We start from the raw sequence: 18,937 nt of genomic DNA, 5'->3' as shown, positions 1-18,937 counted from the left end.
AATATGGAGGTGAATACTATGAATTCAAAATACGAACTTTTTTGCCATCTGCAGAGGTCAGGGATGGAAACGACCAAGGGAGTTTTCAAGCACCTCTGGGAGCAGAAAATTTGGCACAGTGGAGGAAGGAGATTTGCAACAGGAATTGTTCATTTTGTAGCAGAAGATGTGCCTCTTGGAGCATGCCAAGTAAGGCTCAACATGAGTGAAATACAGACAGATAAAGGAAACATGCTCTCTACTTGCCTTGTGGAACACTAATAGGTTATGGCGAATCAGTTCTGCGGAAGCTCGCAAGGTGGAGGAAAGCTTACTAAAGGAAAAAAGATGTCGTACATCCGAAAAAGGAAACCCATTTGCATTCCTCAGAAACCACTACAGTCAAACCTCATTAATACGTACCCGCTTAATATGTAATTGCAGTTTAAACGTAGTCGCAGAAATTTCCCCACCGAGCCCCCATTGAACCTGATGTATTGGCTGACCGCTTAAGCCTTAGTCGCTCAGTGCCCACCATATGGTTAGTATGTACTATTTTCTTCCTTGTTCTACACGCACAAGCACAAAATCGGCAAAATCTCATGTGAGCAGACGTGCGATTCTTGAGTTGTGACACCTGGACGACAGCCGCCAGCGATAGTGACGTTAAAACTTGGCCACCGTGATGTCTTTCCTGCTCATACAGCTGTTGCCAATTGTAGCGCACCAAAGCATGGCCTTCAAGATTGGCTTCCTGTAACGCAAAGAAGCTGCTGGTAGGAATGCGAAATCCAATTCAAGTAGTAACTGTGCAAAAGCACAATTTCTTTTCAATGTTCTGGCATTTCTATGCTTATCAAACGAGAAAAATGTCCCTCCGTCCACCCGTCCATCCATCCTGTAAGATGACCGCTTTCAAAATAAAGCCCGCAGCAGCGAGTGACTGTACCTTCACGCTGCCTGTCACTTCAACGCTAACAAGGCGGCGAGAACATAGCGCTCACAAAGCTCTCGGAACAAGCCACACCCTGCCCCTTTTGCAGATCGTTTTCAAAATGTGGGACTGCACTTTACTGTGCAGCGCGCAGCAACGGAAACGCAGCGTCCGGAGCTGTCAGTTGGCACTCTCTGTCAGCATCAAGATCGTTTTCAGGATATGGTCCGCACGGCCGTGCCATATACGCAGGCACCGCTGGTGTACGTTTGATCACAGTTCATAATGGTTCGATGCGGATGAATAAGGCGCTAATGAGAGATAATGGCTTACAATGATCGGATCATCAGCGCTTGAGGAGTGCCGCCACCTGCAGTACTTTGCTTGCGTTATCAATGCAGCTTGCGCCGCCTTCCGCATCAGTTCGTGTTGCTGCAGCGCTGTCATTTGTTTGTACTGGCCGGATCCAGTTTCAGAACATTGATAATGATACCGGGATGCATGGAAATGAACAATGTGACATAATGCTTACGCATACTTAGACGACTCCCTAAGAAGTTCCTGCATGAATTTTTTTCTTCATTCCGCCAGTGCGTTTGCGGTTGTGGTGGTGTCATGGAGTTCAAAGGTCTCTGTTGCAACGTGTCATGTTTGTTATCGAGACGTCAACATTGTTACATCCGCGGAATTCTCGGATAGCAACAGTGTTGCCGCCGTCGCACCTCGCCCATCTTCACGCGAAAATGATGACGACAACGATGTGGAAGTGGATGATGGCCCTTCATTATCTGACGTGGCACGTGCTTTGAGCATCACAAGCTTTCGCAGAGAAGCGGGGCCTCGTGGACAAACTCGCTCATGGCCTTACCGAGTTCGAAGGTGTTGCGGCAAGGCCACCACAGTGGCAAGTAAAGATCGCAGATTTTTTGCTGCCTAACCACAAATAAAGCCTGCCTGAGTGTGTGTGTTTGAGAGCATCATGACGTAGTTCTTTTCCGGCTGGTAAGTAGCTTCTAAACTGGCATTTGTGGCTAATTCGTACATCATTTAGTGCGTGCCTAAATGTCGTTCTCGGCCGACTACGTATTTACTAGGTTTGACTGTATAAGATTATGTACCTGACATGCCAGGAAGAGAAATATAACCAAGGGATTAACACAAGCAGCACTCATTGCATGTTGATAGGCTTTTGTTAACGATAGTCAAGAGCTTTCTTTTACCGGAGCTTTGTCAAGCCGAAGAAATTTTGGCTTTTTTTTTTCGGCTCTCCCTTTTTCACCTTGTGTATCCAGTGGTGGAAATAAAAATCATGACGATGATGATCTTCACTGTGCACAGGAAACTAACACTTCAGTTTAATTAGCTAACATTAATTATCTCACTTACTGGATAAGGATATTGGATAACGTAAATACTCTGTTCCTTTAAATCCAGTTATGGCTCATGTTTTAACATTCTCCACAACATTTTTCATTGTGATCTCGTCTATTAGTTAAGTTTATAAAGTTAGCTAACTACAGGCAACAACCATTTTCCGGACGTCCGACTTTTTCTAACATGCCTTATAATTCGGATGCCTTTGTGGTACTGCCACGTGCCCCATAAGTGAATCTATAAGAACGTCTGAAATTTCGGACACAAAAACCTTCGCCGCCTGATTTTCCGGACTTTTTGCCATGACTGCATGTCTAAAATGGCATTAATCGAAGCCAGCACTGCCGCTATTTTTATTATTCTGCCGCCTCGAACTGGTGCTCTTGCATGCAGATCCATTGGTAGATGTAGCCACCACTGTGGCAACGCTAGGCCTAGCTACATCGATGTTGGATACCAAGTTTTTGCTGTTCGGTACCATGTTTTTCATTGAAACAATTTGTCACTGTTAGCAATGGCGCCGGCTTCGCCTTTGTAAACCTTGCCAATGGCGTTAAAGCTTGGAAAGCATGACTCGTTACGTAATACCGGTTCCCGAAAGTCAGCTTCGCCTCTACACTAAAAAGTTACGCGGTGAAGCAAACGCGAAGTATTGCTGTGAAGCATACCAGGAATGGTAAGGGGGCAAATGCCACAGGACGCAGTATGCATATTCCTTATATATAGACCATTTTCATGCTTACAAACTGAGTTCCCAGAAGACTTACGGTAAAGCCCACAGGAGCAACACAAGTTACAATAGCCTATAAACTTACAGGACCATATAGCTGGCACCAGTTTTCTTGGGGAGTTTGAGTGTTTGACAATTAATTGTATTGTTAAGTGCAACAAAAAAAGCCCACACATGAGTTTGATGCATGGTGCACATTATTTATATCTGAAAACATCAAGAATATGTGCCCTACAGTATAGTATACTTCAAAATACTTTTTTTCTTGGCTAACTGGACTCTCAAAAATGGCTGACCGGAAGTTCTCTGGGGTCATGAACGCCCTACTGCCACATCACGGATGAAAAAGGTCCATACACGCGTGCACCCGCCGTCTCCTATCACAGTACGAACACCGATACGCCTAATATGTGTACTGGCAGGCTCTTTCGGACGTGCCTGTGGCAATTTGAACCCATGAGGGCAGTAAAAGGCATGCATTCCTTTTTTCGACTGTCCGATTTTTCGGACGTTTTCGTGGCCCCTCGGGAGTCCGAAAAATTGGAGGTTGACTCAACACGTATTCGTGCACAATGAACAAGAAATATTGACGGAGACAGCCATGAACAGCACCCATCAATATACAGTGACCGTCATTCGCGTAATGCCCTCAGTAATTTTCTTTAAATGCTTGGTTGCATTCAGAATACATGCGGAGTTACTTTGTTGGTCATTGCATGCTTGTCGGTATTCCACATAACTTGTGTGTGCCTTTATGGGCCTTTTTTCTTGCGTTGACCACTGTGCATGACTCCGCATTGGAAACGTGCTTTCAGAGCTGCCTAATCCCCGTCCGTGATCACGCCGATAGAGACCATGATGTCATACGCAGCAGCCACAGCAAACAATTGTTTCATATTGACTCGGTGCATGTTGGCCGTGTACCACGGTTGCAGCGAGCGGTAGTTTACATTTGACTCACTGAAATATGCGCGCGATGTCACAAATACAGTGGATGCTGTCAAGAATTAGAAACAATTCTACCATGGCACACGCTGGAATCCAACTCGCCAGTTACATCGCAATGGACGAACGATGTGTTGCCGACTAGCTCATATGCGAAAAAAATAATCGGGATGTGCATGTATGCATGTCTCGGATAAAGAATAGCGTCTTGTGCCGCAATCGCATTGTGAAGGAAGTTGTGATGCTTTGGCTGCTGTGAGCTCTAATCAATCATAAGATTTCAAGGATTGCAGCTTCTGCATTGATTATGTGCAAAATAGAAAGTGGATTTTCACATTCATTTAGTAAATGAAAGCTTGATGTAGTAAGCATTTATTGATTCTCCTCTTGGTATCCTAAACATTACATTAATCGGGATGTTTTTTCTCGTCCCGTAAAGTCCCAAATTAATGAGGTTTTACTATAAGACAAGGCCAAACTGCTATTACATGTGACTATAAGCTAACTATTACCAGCTTATACATGACTAGTGCAGACGTCATTGACATGACATCCATACTTTGCCTTTATTAACATTTTCTTTTTGATTTCCCCAAGTATTTTAATTGTGTGCTCAAGTTTTGCATTTCTTTTCGTTAAGAGCACATGACAACTTTGTGCATTGTTCATGTCAGGGCCCTGTATCGCAGAAGTCCAGCATCAGCGCCTTGCGTCTAGTGTCAACCATCGTTTAGGAAAAAAAAATAATTTCGAACCTCGCATACCCAATCACGCAGGCCTTTCATGTAGCGCAAGGAAGTTACTGAAATAATTGAATTTCTCAAGGCAAAATATGTCAGAAAAATGGTAAACTACGTCTTACAGACAACCTGCAGACACTGTAGCGTCGGATAGTGATTTCAATATACAAGAAAACATAATTTACGCAGAAATTCAAAACACAAACCCTTCTTCTAGCGTTTCTACCAAGCAGCCATGGCCTCCGAGATTTACACACACTGGTGCGCGCAAATCTCAAAGGCCATAAAGCGGCGTGCACGGTTTGTTGCAACACATGCAGATGGTGCTCGCCTCCGCTGCAACGCCGCCCACACAAGAGGCAGTGTTTCTACCAGAAAGCTCGCCTCCGTGTATAGCATTCACCACCAGTATTTCCCTAAAACATTAGAGTTACATAAACTGCAGTTGCCAGAAACCATGAGCAGTCGTCAGGGATCTTTGAATGCTATTGTGTTCCACTCTTAAAGGCAAAGCTTAAAGGGACTGACAACCAATTTTCATTGCATCTATTTTTTTAATGCAATGGAAAGCTTACCAGCCAGAGGGTCTAATTGTGAATTAGTAATGTGGAAAACGCTGTGGAACATTCTTTATCAAAATTTTTCAATCTGCAGTGAGGATGTAGTCCTTCACTGGAAGCCTGCTGAAAACAGTGTTAGGTGAGCACGATGGCGATTACACACCGGCATTAGTTGGAGGCTAGTGACAAATGTGGGCCTAACTGTGAGAAAGTATTATTTTGTTTATTAAGTCGAGGTTCCTGCGATTCAAGTTTTCTGAAGTGTTAAAGTATTTCTGCGATAATAGCCAAGTTTTTCATGGTTTCCTGTCCAACTTCTTTGGTATTTAACCAGTCAAAATGAAACCAATCGGATCAAAAACGAAACAACACTTTTACACATGATATGCAGTTCAGCGTGCTGCCGTAGCCGTGCATGCGCTTTTGACTTCTAAAGCATAGAATAAAGCACAAATGTCTAATATTATAGCAACTGCAATTTAAGCAATAATTATGTTGTACTTAAGGGGGGACACATCCCTCGAAAACCGAAAAATCGAGGTAACGTCGATTTTTGAAAAACAATACTTTTGGGTTGTATGTCTCATAAACTGTTCTGTAATTATCAGCACCTAATTCAACCGCAAAGTATAAAAAAGATGCTATTTTTGAGGCCACTGTGGCCTGCAAAACGCGCAAATGCCAAAATGAAGTCAAACCGCGCGCACATCATTCCTGGCCCATGCGGCCTGCTGCACCATTTTGGTGTCGTTTTGACAGTGAATTCTTTGTCTCTGTTTTGCCACCTTGCAAAATGGCATCGTTGGCGCGGTTGGGCGCTATTGGCGTTTTCCCACGCGCTATAGCGCGCCTACCATTGGCTGCTGCGCAGGCGGCAGCGGCGGCTGCTCTCTTTGAAGCCACGCCCGCCGCGCTCGTGTCGTTGTTGCCCCTTGCTCTGTCCGCCTCAACAGACGCCTGCTTGCGAGTTTATCGAAGCGTGGGCTCATCCTGCCGTGATTTTTGATGAGTCATGCGGAAAGCTATCCATTAAGTTATGATGCATGCTTCTAAGGTCACTATACTCGGCCATGCGTGCCAGTCGATCTACAGGGTTTTGTTTGGCTCAGTGGAACCCAGAGCCGGAACCGGTGGTGGCGCACCCTCGTATGGTCGTGCTGCCCCGCGGATGGCTTTGGTGGTTTCCACGGTTGTATGCCTTGACCGCTTTTGCGTCAAGGCAGTTCGAGTCAGCCAGGCTTGCGGCCTGTGAGACCGACATGGCTGTTTGTGTGTTGAGTGAAGTTCCTCAGTTGTGCTGCACCACAATAGCCCCCTTGCCCGGGAAGGACCGTTGGCGCGAACCAAGTTCCCCGCCCAGTCAGCCCGGGTTGAGGGGGAGCACTGGGGTCAATGTATCGAATGATGTTGGGTTGATGAGTACATGTAAGCTCTGGGACGCGGCGCCTCCGGGTGCCAAGTCCTCTTCCCATCTGACAATGGTGCGAGATGCTCATCACCTTGCGTTATCTTTTAGATTATTTTCTCAGCTTCTTTTTTTTCCCTAGTTCTTTGCTGCACGCGATGCCGGCAACGAAGCCCAAGACAGTGCAGATGTTCGGTGCGCGTAAGCATGATATGCGACTTGTACGAGCATCAAACTTCCGATCTTCCGCAGCGAGTCATGAGCGAGCGTTGTCAGCTGTCGCCAGTCGAAAATCTGACACATTGAGTGTGCCTGGAGCCACGAGCGCTAATTAGAAGCTCCCAAGGAGCTTTCTATTCTAATAAAAGAACACATGTGTTCAACTTTTAAGGCATGTTTTCTCGGAATGGATTTTTTCGCTAGCAGTGGTGCTGGGGAAGGCGATATCTCAAGAACCGCTCTACAGATTTGTGTGCCGTTTTTTTTTATTCTGTTCCTGAATCACTTTGCCAGGGGGCAACAAGCTTCTTTTTTTGAAAGCTGGTGCAGTTAATTTATAATACGCAATCAATTTTTGATGAATGTGGTCATTACTGGCTACATCAAATTCAAAGTTGTGTTAACATTTTTTGGAGCGTAAATTAAAGAAAAGGGCTTTGTAGCCCCCTGGGATATCTATCAAGGGATCATCACAGTGAATTTCAGCTTCCTACGATGTCCTGGCGTTCCTCCAGAATCTTCCTCAGGCATATACATCAACCACCTAGTTAGACCTCAATAACTCTGGAACTAATAAACACACGTTCAAGAAACTTCGCAGCTCCGCATAGTTTGGTTGTGTGAACGTACATTGAGTTTCATCCGGATATCTTAAAAAATAAGAAGTTTGGTCATCAGGGTAGCCTCCCCCCTTAATAACAGCCGACTTACATACAGTAATATCATTAACAACATCCTAAGTAGTAAGATTTCACTGCCGGGTCTTGCCACTTACTAGTTTTTGAGACTCCCTTTGCCAAATTAAAACTGTAATTCCTTCTTAAATCACAGACAGCATGCTGGGTTCTATGACTATAAATCATGGTGATTTCATTTCCATCAACATCTCGCAACACATTCTGGCCAGTTGTTAGTCCTTTTAAGTGTCCTCCAAACTTTTGCTTCGCACCTGAGTTGATAATTTCCTCATGCCTTTCTGCTTCAAGTGTGGGTTGCTCCGAGGCAGCCTGCGCCTTTTTGTTGCTGCTTCTCCATGACTGGATTCGATTGGCAACATCTGGCACACGAATTATGATGGAAAAACTGCAGGTTGCCAATACATTTTCTATTTCCAGCTAACACTAGCGGGACAGAGCTTTTGTGGCTAGTCGAGGCATTTGGGCACAGTGTTGCTCAACAAATTTCGTGCTTTCGGTGCAGCTTGGCACAGAAATACACAATTGTATCAAAATGGCGCAACTGGCACAGCTGTTGCATCCCTGCATCTGTTATGTTTTCAATTTTAACACCTTTCCGATGCAGCACCTTAATCGCATGTTTTATCATCATCATCATTATTATCATCATCATCAGCAACAGTAGCAGCCTATTTTATGTCCACTGCAGGGCAAAGGCCTCTCCCTGCGATCTCCAATTACCCCTGTCCTGCACCAACCGATTCCAACTAGTGCATGCGAATTTCTTAATTTCGTCACCCCACCTAGCCTTCTGCCGTCCTCGACTGCACTTCCTTTCTCTCGGCACCAATTCTGTAACCTTAATGGTCCACCAGTTATCTAACCTATGCATTACATGACCTGCCCAGCTCCATTTCTATCTCTTAATGTCAATTAGAATATTGGCTATCCCCGTTTGCTCTCTGATCCATATCGCTCTCTTCCTGTCTCTTAACATTACGCCTAATATTCTTCATTCCATTGCTCTTAGCGCATTCCTTGACTAGTTTTCGAGTTTCGTTGTAGGTCTCCAAGTTTCTGCCCCAAATAAGTGTAGCGACAAAGTCTGCAAATTAAGCAAATGCTAACATAGCATTTGTTTAATTTCCAGACTTTTGTTGCTACACTTACTTCTTCAGTGCATGTCGTAGGCCCCATCTAACGCTCTCCCCCGCTTCACAATGTCCCCTTACTTTGAAGATTTTATTGCGAAAGCAATACTGCTCGAGGTTTCCGCTCTTGGCCGTCGTCCCGGAGAATCCACCATTGACCTTTAGCGTGACCTATGTGTGACGTCATACCAGCTGTGGAAAAGCGGGGCCCCAACTCGGCTCGTCGCGATCGTCCCAGCGAATCCTCCATGCTGCAGCTGCGCGCCCCTGCCGCGAGGAGCACTCACTGTACGTGACGTCATGCCAGCTGTGGAAAAGCGGCCCCCCCAACTCAGCTCGTCGCGATCGTCCTAGCGAATCCTCCACGCGCGGCTGCCGTGGGGGAGGCGCTCACTCTACGTGATGTCATGCCAGCTGTGGAAAAGCGGCCCCCCAACTCGGCTCGTCGCAGTCGTCCCAGCGAATCCTCCACGGTATGTCGGATGATGTGTATAAGGTGAAGCTGCAACGATGTGCTGCAGCTAAGAAGTGGCGGCGTGCAGAAGAAACGGATGAAGAGCGGGAACAATGTTTAGCTAAACGGCGTGCATATTATGCAGCCAGGCGAATGCGTTCAACATCTCTTGATCTGGATGCATCTACAAGTATCATGCATGCTCTCAATGCTGACGCGACTTTGGCGACACCTGATCGTTCGACAGCAAGCCTTATGGATGCTTTATATGGCGACGAGACTGCATCTACACGTTCGATGAGCAGTATGGAACTCTACAACCTGAACAGAAGATTGCTTTCGCAATCCACTAGGCTTAGCCAAGCTAAGCCTCTGCCAATTTTTTAACAGGCATTCAATAAAGTTTCAACACTTATTGAGACTTCGGCACTCACGAGCTGTGGTCCATGGCCATACATCGTCCTTGGAGGGCTCAGGTAGAACACTTGCCTAGGCCGTTGCCTTTGTAGAAAGGATGACTTGGGCATCGTTTCAGGAGGGTCTAGGCTCTACGGAGGGAAAAGAAACATTGCACTTGTGGAATGAGTGGCACATTATACACGTGGTGTTGACAAGATGAATTGTCCTTTTAAATATCCTATTACAAACACAAGATGCACGAGTGTGCACACACAGCTATACAGACTTCTTTTTCTTGTCTAACTTAAATGGTTTTAAGTTGACGCAAAAGCCTGCTGTATATCTTGTTTTGCTGCAGATAAAATAGCCACGTCACTCAGAGCAATGCTTATTTGCCTTTGGAATAGCAGAAGGCTGCAGCACACAACACACAATCAAGATACTACTTATTATTTGCATGCATAACTGGTCCCTGCAATTAACCCTGCCACCCTACGCAACCAGAGAGCAAGAAAAAAATCTGCATGCACAATTACCTGCGTAAATAGCCTTGCTTTTTGTACATTCTGTCATCTCTGCTCTTACCAGTGCTATTTACTGAGCGCTAGGAGACTTTACGACAATGGATCCCCGCCCTGTCATGAAATCCTCATTGATTTGCACAGTCGAACATTTAGATTTCAGTTTTAAATCTATAGTCTTCTTTGACTCTTCTACCCACTTCGTGGTTTGTATGTTTCTGGCCAACTTGGGACACTAGATGTCACTAGTTGTCACCAGAAATAAATTGAATAAATAAATATGTCCAATGTTTGCTTTCAATACAGGTCACCAATTGAAATAACAGTTGAAGGTGTCGCATGCCTGATAAATAACCTCAAGCTAACTATATCCTGTGGCGTTGACGACATTAATTCTAAAATTCTGAAAAACACCGTCATAGCATCTAATAAAATTCTGTCACATCTTCAGGCAATCTTTAGAGACTGGACTGCTGCCTTCAGATTGGAAGATAGCAAAGGTCATACCCATATTTAAGTCAGGTAATAAACGCACGCCGGAAAACTACCGTCCAATATCATTAACATCTATATGCTGTAAAATGCTGGAACATGCAATTGCATCACGTCTACAGTCACCTGGAAGCCAAGAAATTTTTCTTTTCTAACCAACATGGATTTCAGAGGAACTTCTCTTGTGAAACACAATTACTAGAATTAACAACTGATTTGCATGCTAACTTGGAAGAGGATCTCCAAACTGATTATGGTTTTCTAGACTTCTCAAAAGCGTTTGACCTCGTAGCACATTGCCGTTTGATTTTGAAATTAGCTACTCTTAAATTAGATTCTCTTATATTAACATGGATTCGCAATTTCCTTTCAAATCGTCAGCAATTCACAGCAGTTAATTTTTCCTCTCCTCTTTTGCACGTTACTTCAGGTGTACCCCAAGGCAGCGTTCTTGGGCCATTACTATTTCTAATATACATTAATGACTTACCCAATAACACTTCCTTACACGTGCGCATTTTTGCAGATGACTGCATTCTTTATCATTCCATCAAATGTGCCGATGATCACGCAATCCTCCAAAAAGATCTTGAACTTATTTCTCTTTGGTGTAAGACTTGGCTAATGAAGCTTAGCGTTTCTAGATGTAAAATTATCTCTTCTAGCCGCAAGCATACTAAATCTACGTTTCCTTATCACATAAATAACATCACCATTTTGCACGATACTCAAACAAATATCTTTGTGTTAACCTAACTTCGACTCTTTTGTGGCCAACGCACATTGCATACATATGCACCAATGCTTCAAGATCATTAGGGTACATAAGACGCAAGTTGCATAATTTTACTAATGACATTCATAAACTAGCTTATCTAACATTTGTTCGACCTCAGCTCTAAATGCCGCATCCGTCTGGTCTCCCCATCAGAAATAATTGATCGAACAACTCGAATCTATCCAGAATAGGGCTGCGCGTTTTATTTCACGTTGGTATGACTGTAACAAAAGCACAACACAAATTAAACTCGACCTCTCACTACAGCCCTTGCTTGATCGTCGTGATATAGCCCTGCTATCATTATTTCATAAATATGTCCATAATACAGCACCATCAGTCCTGCCTCTTGAAACTCCATCTTACAAGTCACACCGGCTGTACAATCAGTTCAATTTCATGCGCATCCACGGAAAAACTAATTCATTTAACTACTCCGCTCTTCCAAGAGCCATTCACCTTTGGAACAATCTTCCTAATGTCATCGCTTATGAGAGTGACCAGGTAAAATTCCGGCATCTTCTAGCAACACATTTTTCAAACTCTACATAACCTAACGTGTTATTTTTTTCTTGAGTTTCCCGTTATTATTGTGCAACTACCCCTTAAATACTATTTTATTACAGCCAAATATTGTCCGCTCGCTCTGTAACGTCCACAAGGAGGTCACCTGCGGCGTCACTCATAGTTCCATGCGTGTCGTCATATGAAACGGGACATTCGTAATCTTGAGTTGTATGATCACGGTTTTTAATGTACTATCTCTATGGGAAATTTGCTGGGACCGCATTAACCCATCATAAAACTTGGGACTTTGCGAATTCAGGGGCTGTATACCGAGGGCTCCAGAGTAGCTGTTTTAAATGAAAGGCCTTCACTCACCAGGACTTCATAGTCAGGGACTGAATGTGTGCCAAGGCCTGACCGGTCGAACTTGGTGCGGTACGTTGCTGTCTGTGTGTCGACGGCATCGATAGAGCCTTCGAAAAGCCCATCTTGTGGTTTTCTTAAGCGAGCTGAAGGAAAGAAAATATGAACAGCATTGAGATTTTACGGGTCTAGCCAGAGAAAACAGGCAAACAACAGCAGCACAGATCAATTCAACAATTGAATTTGAGGGCAATCAGTGGAATTAATGCGACAGTAATGCATTAGCATAAGTTCTCCCCTGTTTCGGCCCTGTTGCGCAATCCCGTTCCGCGCATATCACGAGATGTGCCACACTCTTCGTTGCATAGTCTTGGCAATCTTCCGTCGACGTTCTTGTACAGGAATCACTTGTACCACCGTTACCTTTAACTACACAGCACAAATGACACAAATGCATCCACTAATGTGACTATTCGAATTCGTGACACGTGTCTGGACTTGCCCTGGAGTGAAGTGCATCTACTGTAGTGCATCCATCTGTGCACCTGTCCCTGCACCGTGCTTCCTCCCTCATGACGTCGGGTGTCTCCACCATCTCCACTCCCCTCTTATGCCATACACAAGCCAACAAACAAATCTTTGTTTGCATGAGCGTTCTAATACTAGTGCATTCCGGCTCAGGCCACTTCTAACTTAATCGCTTATGGTGCACAACTGGTCATAATGCAGTTGCCGGAAAATCTTAGACAAGCACTGCAGCAAGTTCCCTTCCCAACGAGGTGCACCGGCATAAGGAAGAGCAACAAGGATGATGCAGAAGAGGAGGAGATGCAGAGCAAGTGAACGTGCAAGGAATAGAGGAAAAAAAAAGAAGCGGCAGCAACATGCTAGATCAGCAAGGGTTGCCTAGGTAACGAAGGCCTTCTGCTCCAGCCACACCCGACGGCATGCAGTCCACACCACACATGTGAGCGTTGTAATTCTTTGGCTTTTTATAGTTTGACTGCAGAAACTAACTATACAGTTGCCGACTGATTTTTGTGGACCAGAATGGGGCCGCAAGAATGTTTGAATTATCGGGCAAGCCGAAAAAACTACTCTAATAAAACTACGGCACTAATATCAATTTGTTGTGTTGTACAACTCCAGCACCCCGGAAAAGTCAGTCAAGGCCGCGAGTACATATTAAGTTCACCCGCCGAAATGCACGTTGTCAGGAAGTGCATATATCATGAGGCAACCTTCATGCCATTGCCAGTTTAAACACTGTGTTCTGCAAATTCATCAGACCTCAACATTGTCAACATGTGAGCTTTGGCCATTCTTACCAGTACACGCACTCACAAACTCTTGCTATACTTGTTTCCGGTAGTTGCTGGCTCTTATAGTCGAACCTTGATACATATAACAAAGTTGTACTGACAGCGTAAAACTTCCTTAAATTGTGAATTTTTTAATTCAATGTTTTATTGTTTCATTATTAATATTAACTTTACTAATTCCCAGAGCATTCCAAGTGGATAGTACCTTGTTAGTAAGCACTTTTAAACAAACTGCAAGAAGGTCAGGCCATAATAGCATGGTTATGAGTGCCAGCATGTGCAGTGCGGATTCCACCGAAAGCAATGCATCGGCGAGGCTCATGGTGAAGACCACAAACTTGCAGTCCCAACGCGAGCCTGCAGGAACAACAAAATGCGCCTGAAGGTGCCAACTATTTCGGCTCAACCTTTGCACTCGCCGCGGAGAGATCACCTCCAAGATCTGGTGCGTGGTCCACGCACGAATGTAGGTGCTAGAAGGTGGATAGGCGCACTTTCCTGCTCTCCCTTGCACACATAGAGTCGTCAGCTCTTGCGTTTCTCGGAGTGCTACGAGCTTCCACACGTCCCGCAGCCGCCGCAAGTTGTTTACCAGCGCAACAAATGGTGCAGTGCTGTTTCCCCCCTACCGCATCCCGCCGCGCGCGCAGTTTGAAAGTGGTCTTGCTTGAACTTTTCGTGCAGAAGGACGTTAAATTTAACTTCTGCCTCGGGCGTCATTTTCATAGTCTCTTGCTAGATTTACGAGCCATACAGGCTCAAGTACATGCTTGAAATGGCCGAAAACATTGTTAAGTCAAAACCGTGTCACAAAATTACTTCTTTAAATTGCGGAAGAGTAAACAATAGTGTATACAATGCAACTAAGATCAGCAATTATAGTATGTCACATCACAAATATTGTTACATCGAGGTTCATTATAGTATTGAGGTTTGACTACCTGCAAACCCTGCTTCATATGTGCTGCCGTCACGCGCACGCAGAGCATACTCGTCTACAGCCCAAAGGCAAGTGTGACAAAGGGCTCACATTTTTTTTAGAGGATTGTGCATTCTTATTCCTTCCTAGGCACACACCCACTAACCAGTTTTAACTGTTATAAATGACAACGCCACATGGGAGTATTGCAGTAAGCGATTTATTTTACCATAAAATACATTCAAAAGTTTGACACAATGGCTGCTCGTTATATATGTTATATTGTTAAAACCGGTATCATTATAAGTGGGTTCAATTGTAGACCTATTTGATTTGGTCTCTGAATCAAATAGTTACTATTAAAACATCCCCACACTTTTCTAATAGGTTTTGGATATTTACGTTGTTTACTGCACACAGTCAAACATGAAATTAAAGAAGAAATGCAATAACTTTAATTCCATACACAGCGGACATAACAGTGAACAGCAGGCTGCATCACTAAGACAGTAAGATTTTTCTGGCTAAACACAACCACTTTCAATAAAATGTTGTATGGACATGCTATTCAGCAGTGGATACTCTTAGACACTATTTATGGATGCAGTACCTGCATTGTTTTAATGAATTCTATATTAATATGTCTCAGTGCAACATACTTTTTACAATAGTGGCACCATCTGCCACAACCATTCAAACTAGAGAAAAAAACATTTTTTTTTCTACTCTGCCATCGCAGCAGATACACAAATTACCAATTTGGTCACGAAGGTATACACGGATATTAACTGGCCAACAAAGCAGCACTTCTAACCTTTATATGACAATGCATGAATATGTATACTCCGAACAGCCCAACATTTGAGAACTACTTCGGGAATTGTCTCTAGTGCCCCCTTTGTGCGTTTAAAAAAGCATGCTTCATAATGTGCAGTGTAATGACAAACTTTCTGATATTATGACTACCAGGTTGTCAAAATTTTATATTAATGATGAGCAGGCAGCCCTATCTTTCACAACACAAGAGGAGGGGTGGGGGAGGGATAGCATGCAATTATTTAAAGCTCGCCCCGAGCACGCCCTGCTTGTGGGATACATACGCACTTTATTAGTGATTACTTGCCTTTAGAGGCAGCACAAAAGTAGCAGCAGCAAACTTGGAACAGTACAGGCAGAGAAGCAATACATTGCATTTAGATCACAATGACATTTTTAGCGACTTTGCTGCCGCCAATGTTGCCTGCTTTAGGAACTTGGCTGATTAAACTGGTTCAGAGCAAGTACTTCTCTGGCATATGGCATCCTGCGCTGAAAAAAAGAAAGGGCAGCACAGGTATCGTCACATTTCTCTTTTGTATACATCTACTTTCTTTTTTTTCAATATTGCGCTGCTCCACCTTTCTAACACCTCATTTTTCATGAAACTCGATGCAGCATTTGTGTATTGTAAGTTCATAAGCTTTTTAAAATATCCTGGAAGGCTGGCTGGTATACATACCAGTCACTTTGGTCCCAATCACCAGTGGCAGTGGAATGTCATCAGGAAGGCTGGTGTAGTTCTCCATGGACACTGTTCTCCGCTGCTGCACCTGACGAATGTTGTTTCTCCGCTCGTGAAGTGCTCGGATTTCTTCGTCGAAAAAGGCTGGCGAGCACCTCAAAATAGAAAAGCCATGGCTGTCTTTGAAAAAGGCTGCACCTTGGACACTACCTTGGTTCTATTTTATCTGTCATCCTAGATTGCTCAGAACTGCCTGAGAATGTGAGGAAAGCTGCCACAGGGCAGGGGCTCTGGGTTTCGGTACAGGCTCTCGTAATCGCCACTTTAACCAACTTTGACCTTCGAATAGCCACTCTGACCAACTTCAAGCACACAATTTTCGCACAAGTACCATACTATACATTCAGGTAAGGGAAGCACTTCTTAAAGTTGAATTTGGGCCTGAATTTCTCAGGTGCAGCTCCCACGTCAACAAAAAGTAAAAAAAAAAATATGCTATCTGCTACAAAAAACAGACTCATTTGCCACAATGTGCAGCCACCTTAAGATGCCATTATTTTAGCTTTGTTTGCTATTTCACTGTCTTCTCCACTGGCACACATCATATTTTTGTATGAGTAACACAAAAAAGAAGTTTAACATTTACAGCAATGTTTAACATTACAGCAACACGAACATTGCCTTGAAATGTGGCTTTATGGCGGTGCGTGTGTTGCTGCTGTGAAGCAACACCTCAAGGCAAAAGTGTTCCACTATACAAAGTTTTGTTATCTCCTAAGAATGCCCAACCTCCTCCCCACCCCTGCATGCTGGGGCTCCCTTCCTCCCTCACTCATTTATTTATTGAATACATGACCACAAACAGTTTGGTGCGTTTAGTGTGGTGCACAATATTGGCATGCACTAGTTACGCTAGAAGTCGAGGAAGAAGTGTGCGTGGTAGCTGCTGCAAAAACGAACTGTAAACGGCCGGTCACTTAGAACTGACTGACTGGCTTTTCCTCTCGTGACAAACTGGTAAAGGAGCTGGGTACGCATCCATCATATGCCTACGGGTCCTGAACCAGAAGCTACCGATAGCCAGTACCTCGGGGACGGCAGAAATCTATCGAAGCAGCCGTCGCCTCCACGGTCTTCCATCGCAATACAGTCCCCTGGCAAGCTCCGTGAGGAAGATGTCAACAACTACCGCAAGCCAAACCGCGGGGATCCCAAATGCTGCCGTACCATGCATTCTCAATGCGCCTCGCACGCCTAACCCGTTCCATGGTGACGCCTTTCAGGACGTTGAAGACTAGCTGGACCATTTCGACTGGGTCGCCGCCTTTAACGACTGGGACGATTGTCGTAAGCTGACGAACGTCTACTTTTCCCTTTTAGACGAGGCAAGAGTATGGTACGAGAACCACGAAGGCTCATTTACCAGCTGGAAGGAGTTTTACCGACTGCTTCGCAACGCCTTCAGCACCCCCGAAAAGAAAGAAAGAGCCGAACAGGCACTGTCTTCGAGGTTCCAAATGCTTAACGAAAACGTCGCCATGTTCATCGAAGACATGACGCGATTGTTCCGTGGGGCCGACCCACTAATGCCAGAAGACAAGAAGGTGCGTCTGTTAATGCGACGCGTAAAGGAACAGCTTTTCGCGGGCCTCGTGTGCAATCCTCCTACAACAGTCTCTCAGTTCGTTCGTGAGGCAACAGTCATGGAACGTATGCTTCGGCATTCGGCAACGGCTCTCGCAGTATGAACGCCAGACCACCATGACTGCTGCATGCTCTCTCGTACCTGCAAATGATGACAGGGAGTCCCTTACCGAGCTAATACGACAAATTGTTCGAGAAGAACTGCAGAAGTCCTATGCATCAGCTCCGGCACCTCCCAGTGCCGCGGTTCTTACGGATGTCATTCGGGAAGAAATCGGCAAAGTGGTTCATCCCTCGCCACCAACACGACCCGAACCTGCCACGTTCTCGTACGCGGATGCTCTTCGGGCTTGCGCGCCGTCGACGGGCCGTTTTTTGCAGAGCCTGCTGGGATTTCTCGACGCTCCCCAAGTCCGATCCACCGCACGAATCCGCAAGCACCCTTTCATCCTGGTATACGCAAATCTACAGTATCGCGCGCCCCCAACAACAGTCCGCTGTGCTATCACTGCGGGGAGGCTGGTCACATGTATCGCGACTGCCAGTACCGACGGATTGGTCTGCGGGGATACCATCCGGATGCCCGTTGCCCGCGCTATGGCGAACGCCCGCACGAAATCGAGCAATACATAGAAAGAAACCGGCTTCCTCCTGCCCCACAGCGAAGACAGTCACGGTCGCCTTCACCTCGTCGGTATGCGTCACCAAACCGTGCTTGACCCGTCTTTGATTCCGCTGGAGTCAACGGTGGAAGCCCACGCCGGGGAAACTGAAAACGGCAACCTCCGGGGGTGAGGCCGCTGTCATGCGAACTGTCAAATATCCTCCGCCGACGCCATCACCTCGCGACGTACCGCTGACGCCTTCATTCGAAACTGCAAAACGAACTTCTGCTGCTATTACTGCTTCCATCGACGGTTATCCGGTAACTGCACTTGTCGATACGGGAGCTGACTACTCGGTTATGAGTGCCTCACTGGCCACTCTGCTACGGAAGGTGCTGACAGCGTGGGGCGGCCCACATCTGATTACGGCCGGAGGACACCTCGTGTCACCCATTGGACGATGCACCGCCAGACTTGCAATTTCTACTTCGACTTTCGTAGCGTCTTTCCTTGTGCTGCCCAAGTGTTCTCGGCTAGTTATACTGGGCATGGATTTTCTCCAGGAATATGGGGCGATCATTAACCTTCGTGACTTGTTCGTGACTTTTTCTAACTATGTTTCTTCAGATTCGAGTGTGGAGGATGAACATCACCGCGCGGCTTTACGCGTGGTCGATGACTGCGTGACGTTACCGCCTCGAAGTAGCATCTTCGTCCT

At 45.3% G+C, this 18,937-nt stretch overlaps 1 protein-coding gene across 2 annotated transcripts in view; it reads right to left on the bottom strand.

Annotated features, from left to right (window-relative positions):
• Positions 1-18,937, bottom strand: part of LOC126536556 (protein lin-9 homolog) — an 85,030-nt gene that overhangs the window by 39,537 nt on the left and 26,556 nt on the right. For both annotated transcript variants that reach the window (XM_050183570.3, XM_050183571.3), the window contains exons 8-10: positions 15,968-16,125; positions 12,241-12,374; positions 9,603-9,716 (exon numbers count right to left, since the gene is read on the bottom strand). In XM_050183570.3, the coding sequence (XP_050039527.1) occupies positions 9,603-9,716; positions 12,241-12,374; positions 15,968-16,125 (406 nt within the window). The remainder of the gene's footprint in view (positions 1-9,602; positions 9,717-12,240; positions 12,375-15,967; positions 16,126-18,937) is intronic.

Source organism: Dermacentor andersoni, chromosome 4, assembly GCF_023375885.2.
Source record: "Dermacentor andersoni chromosome 4, qqDerAnde1_hic_scaffold, whole genome shotgun sequence".
Classification (NCBI taxonomy): Eukaryota; Metazoa; Arthropoda; class Arachnida; order Ixodida; family Ixodidae; genus Dermacentor; species Dermacentor andersoni.
This window is presented reverse-complemented; position numbering and strand designations above follow the sequence as displayed.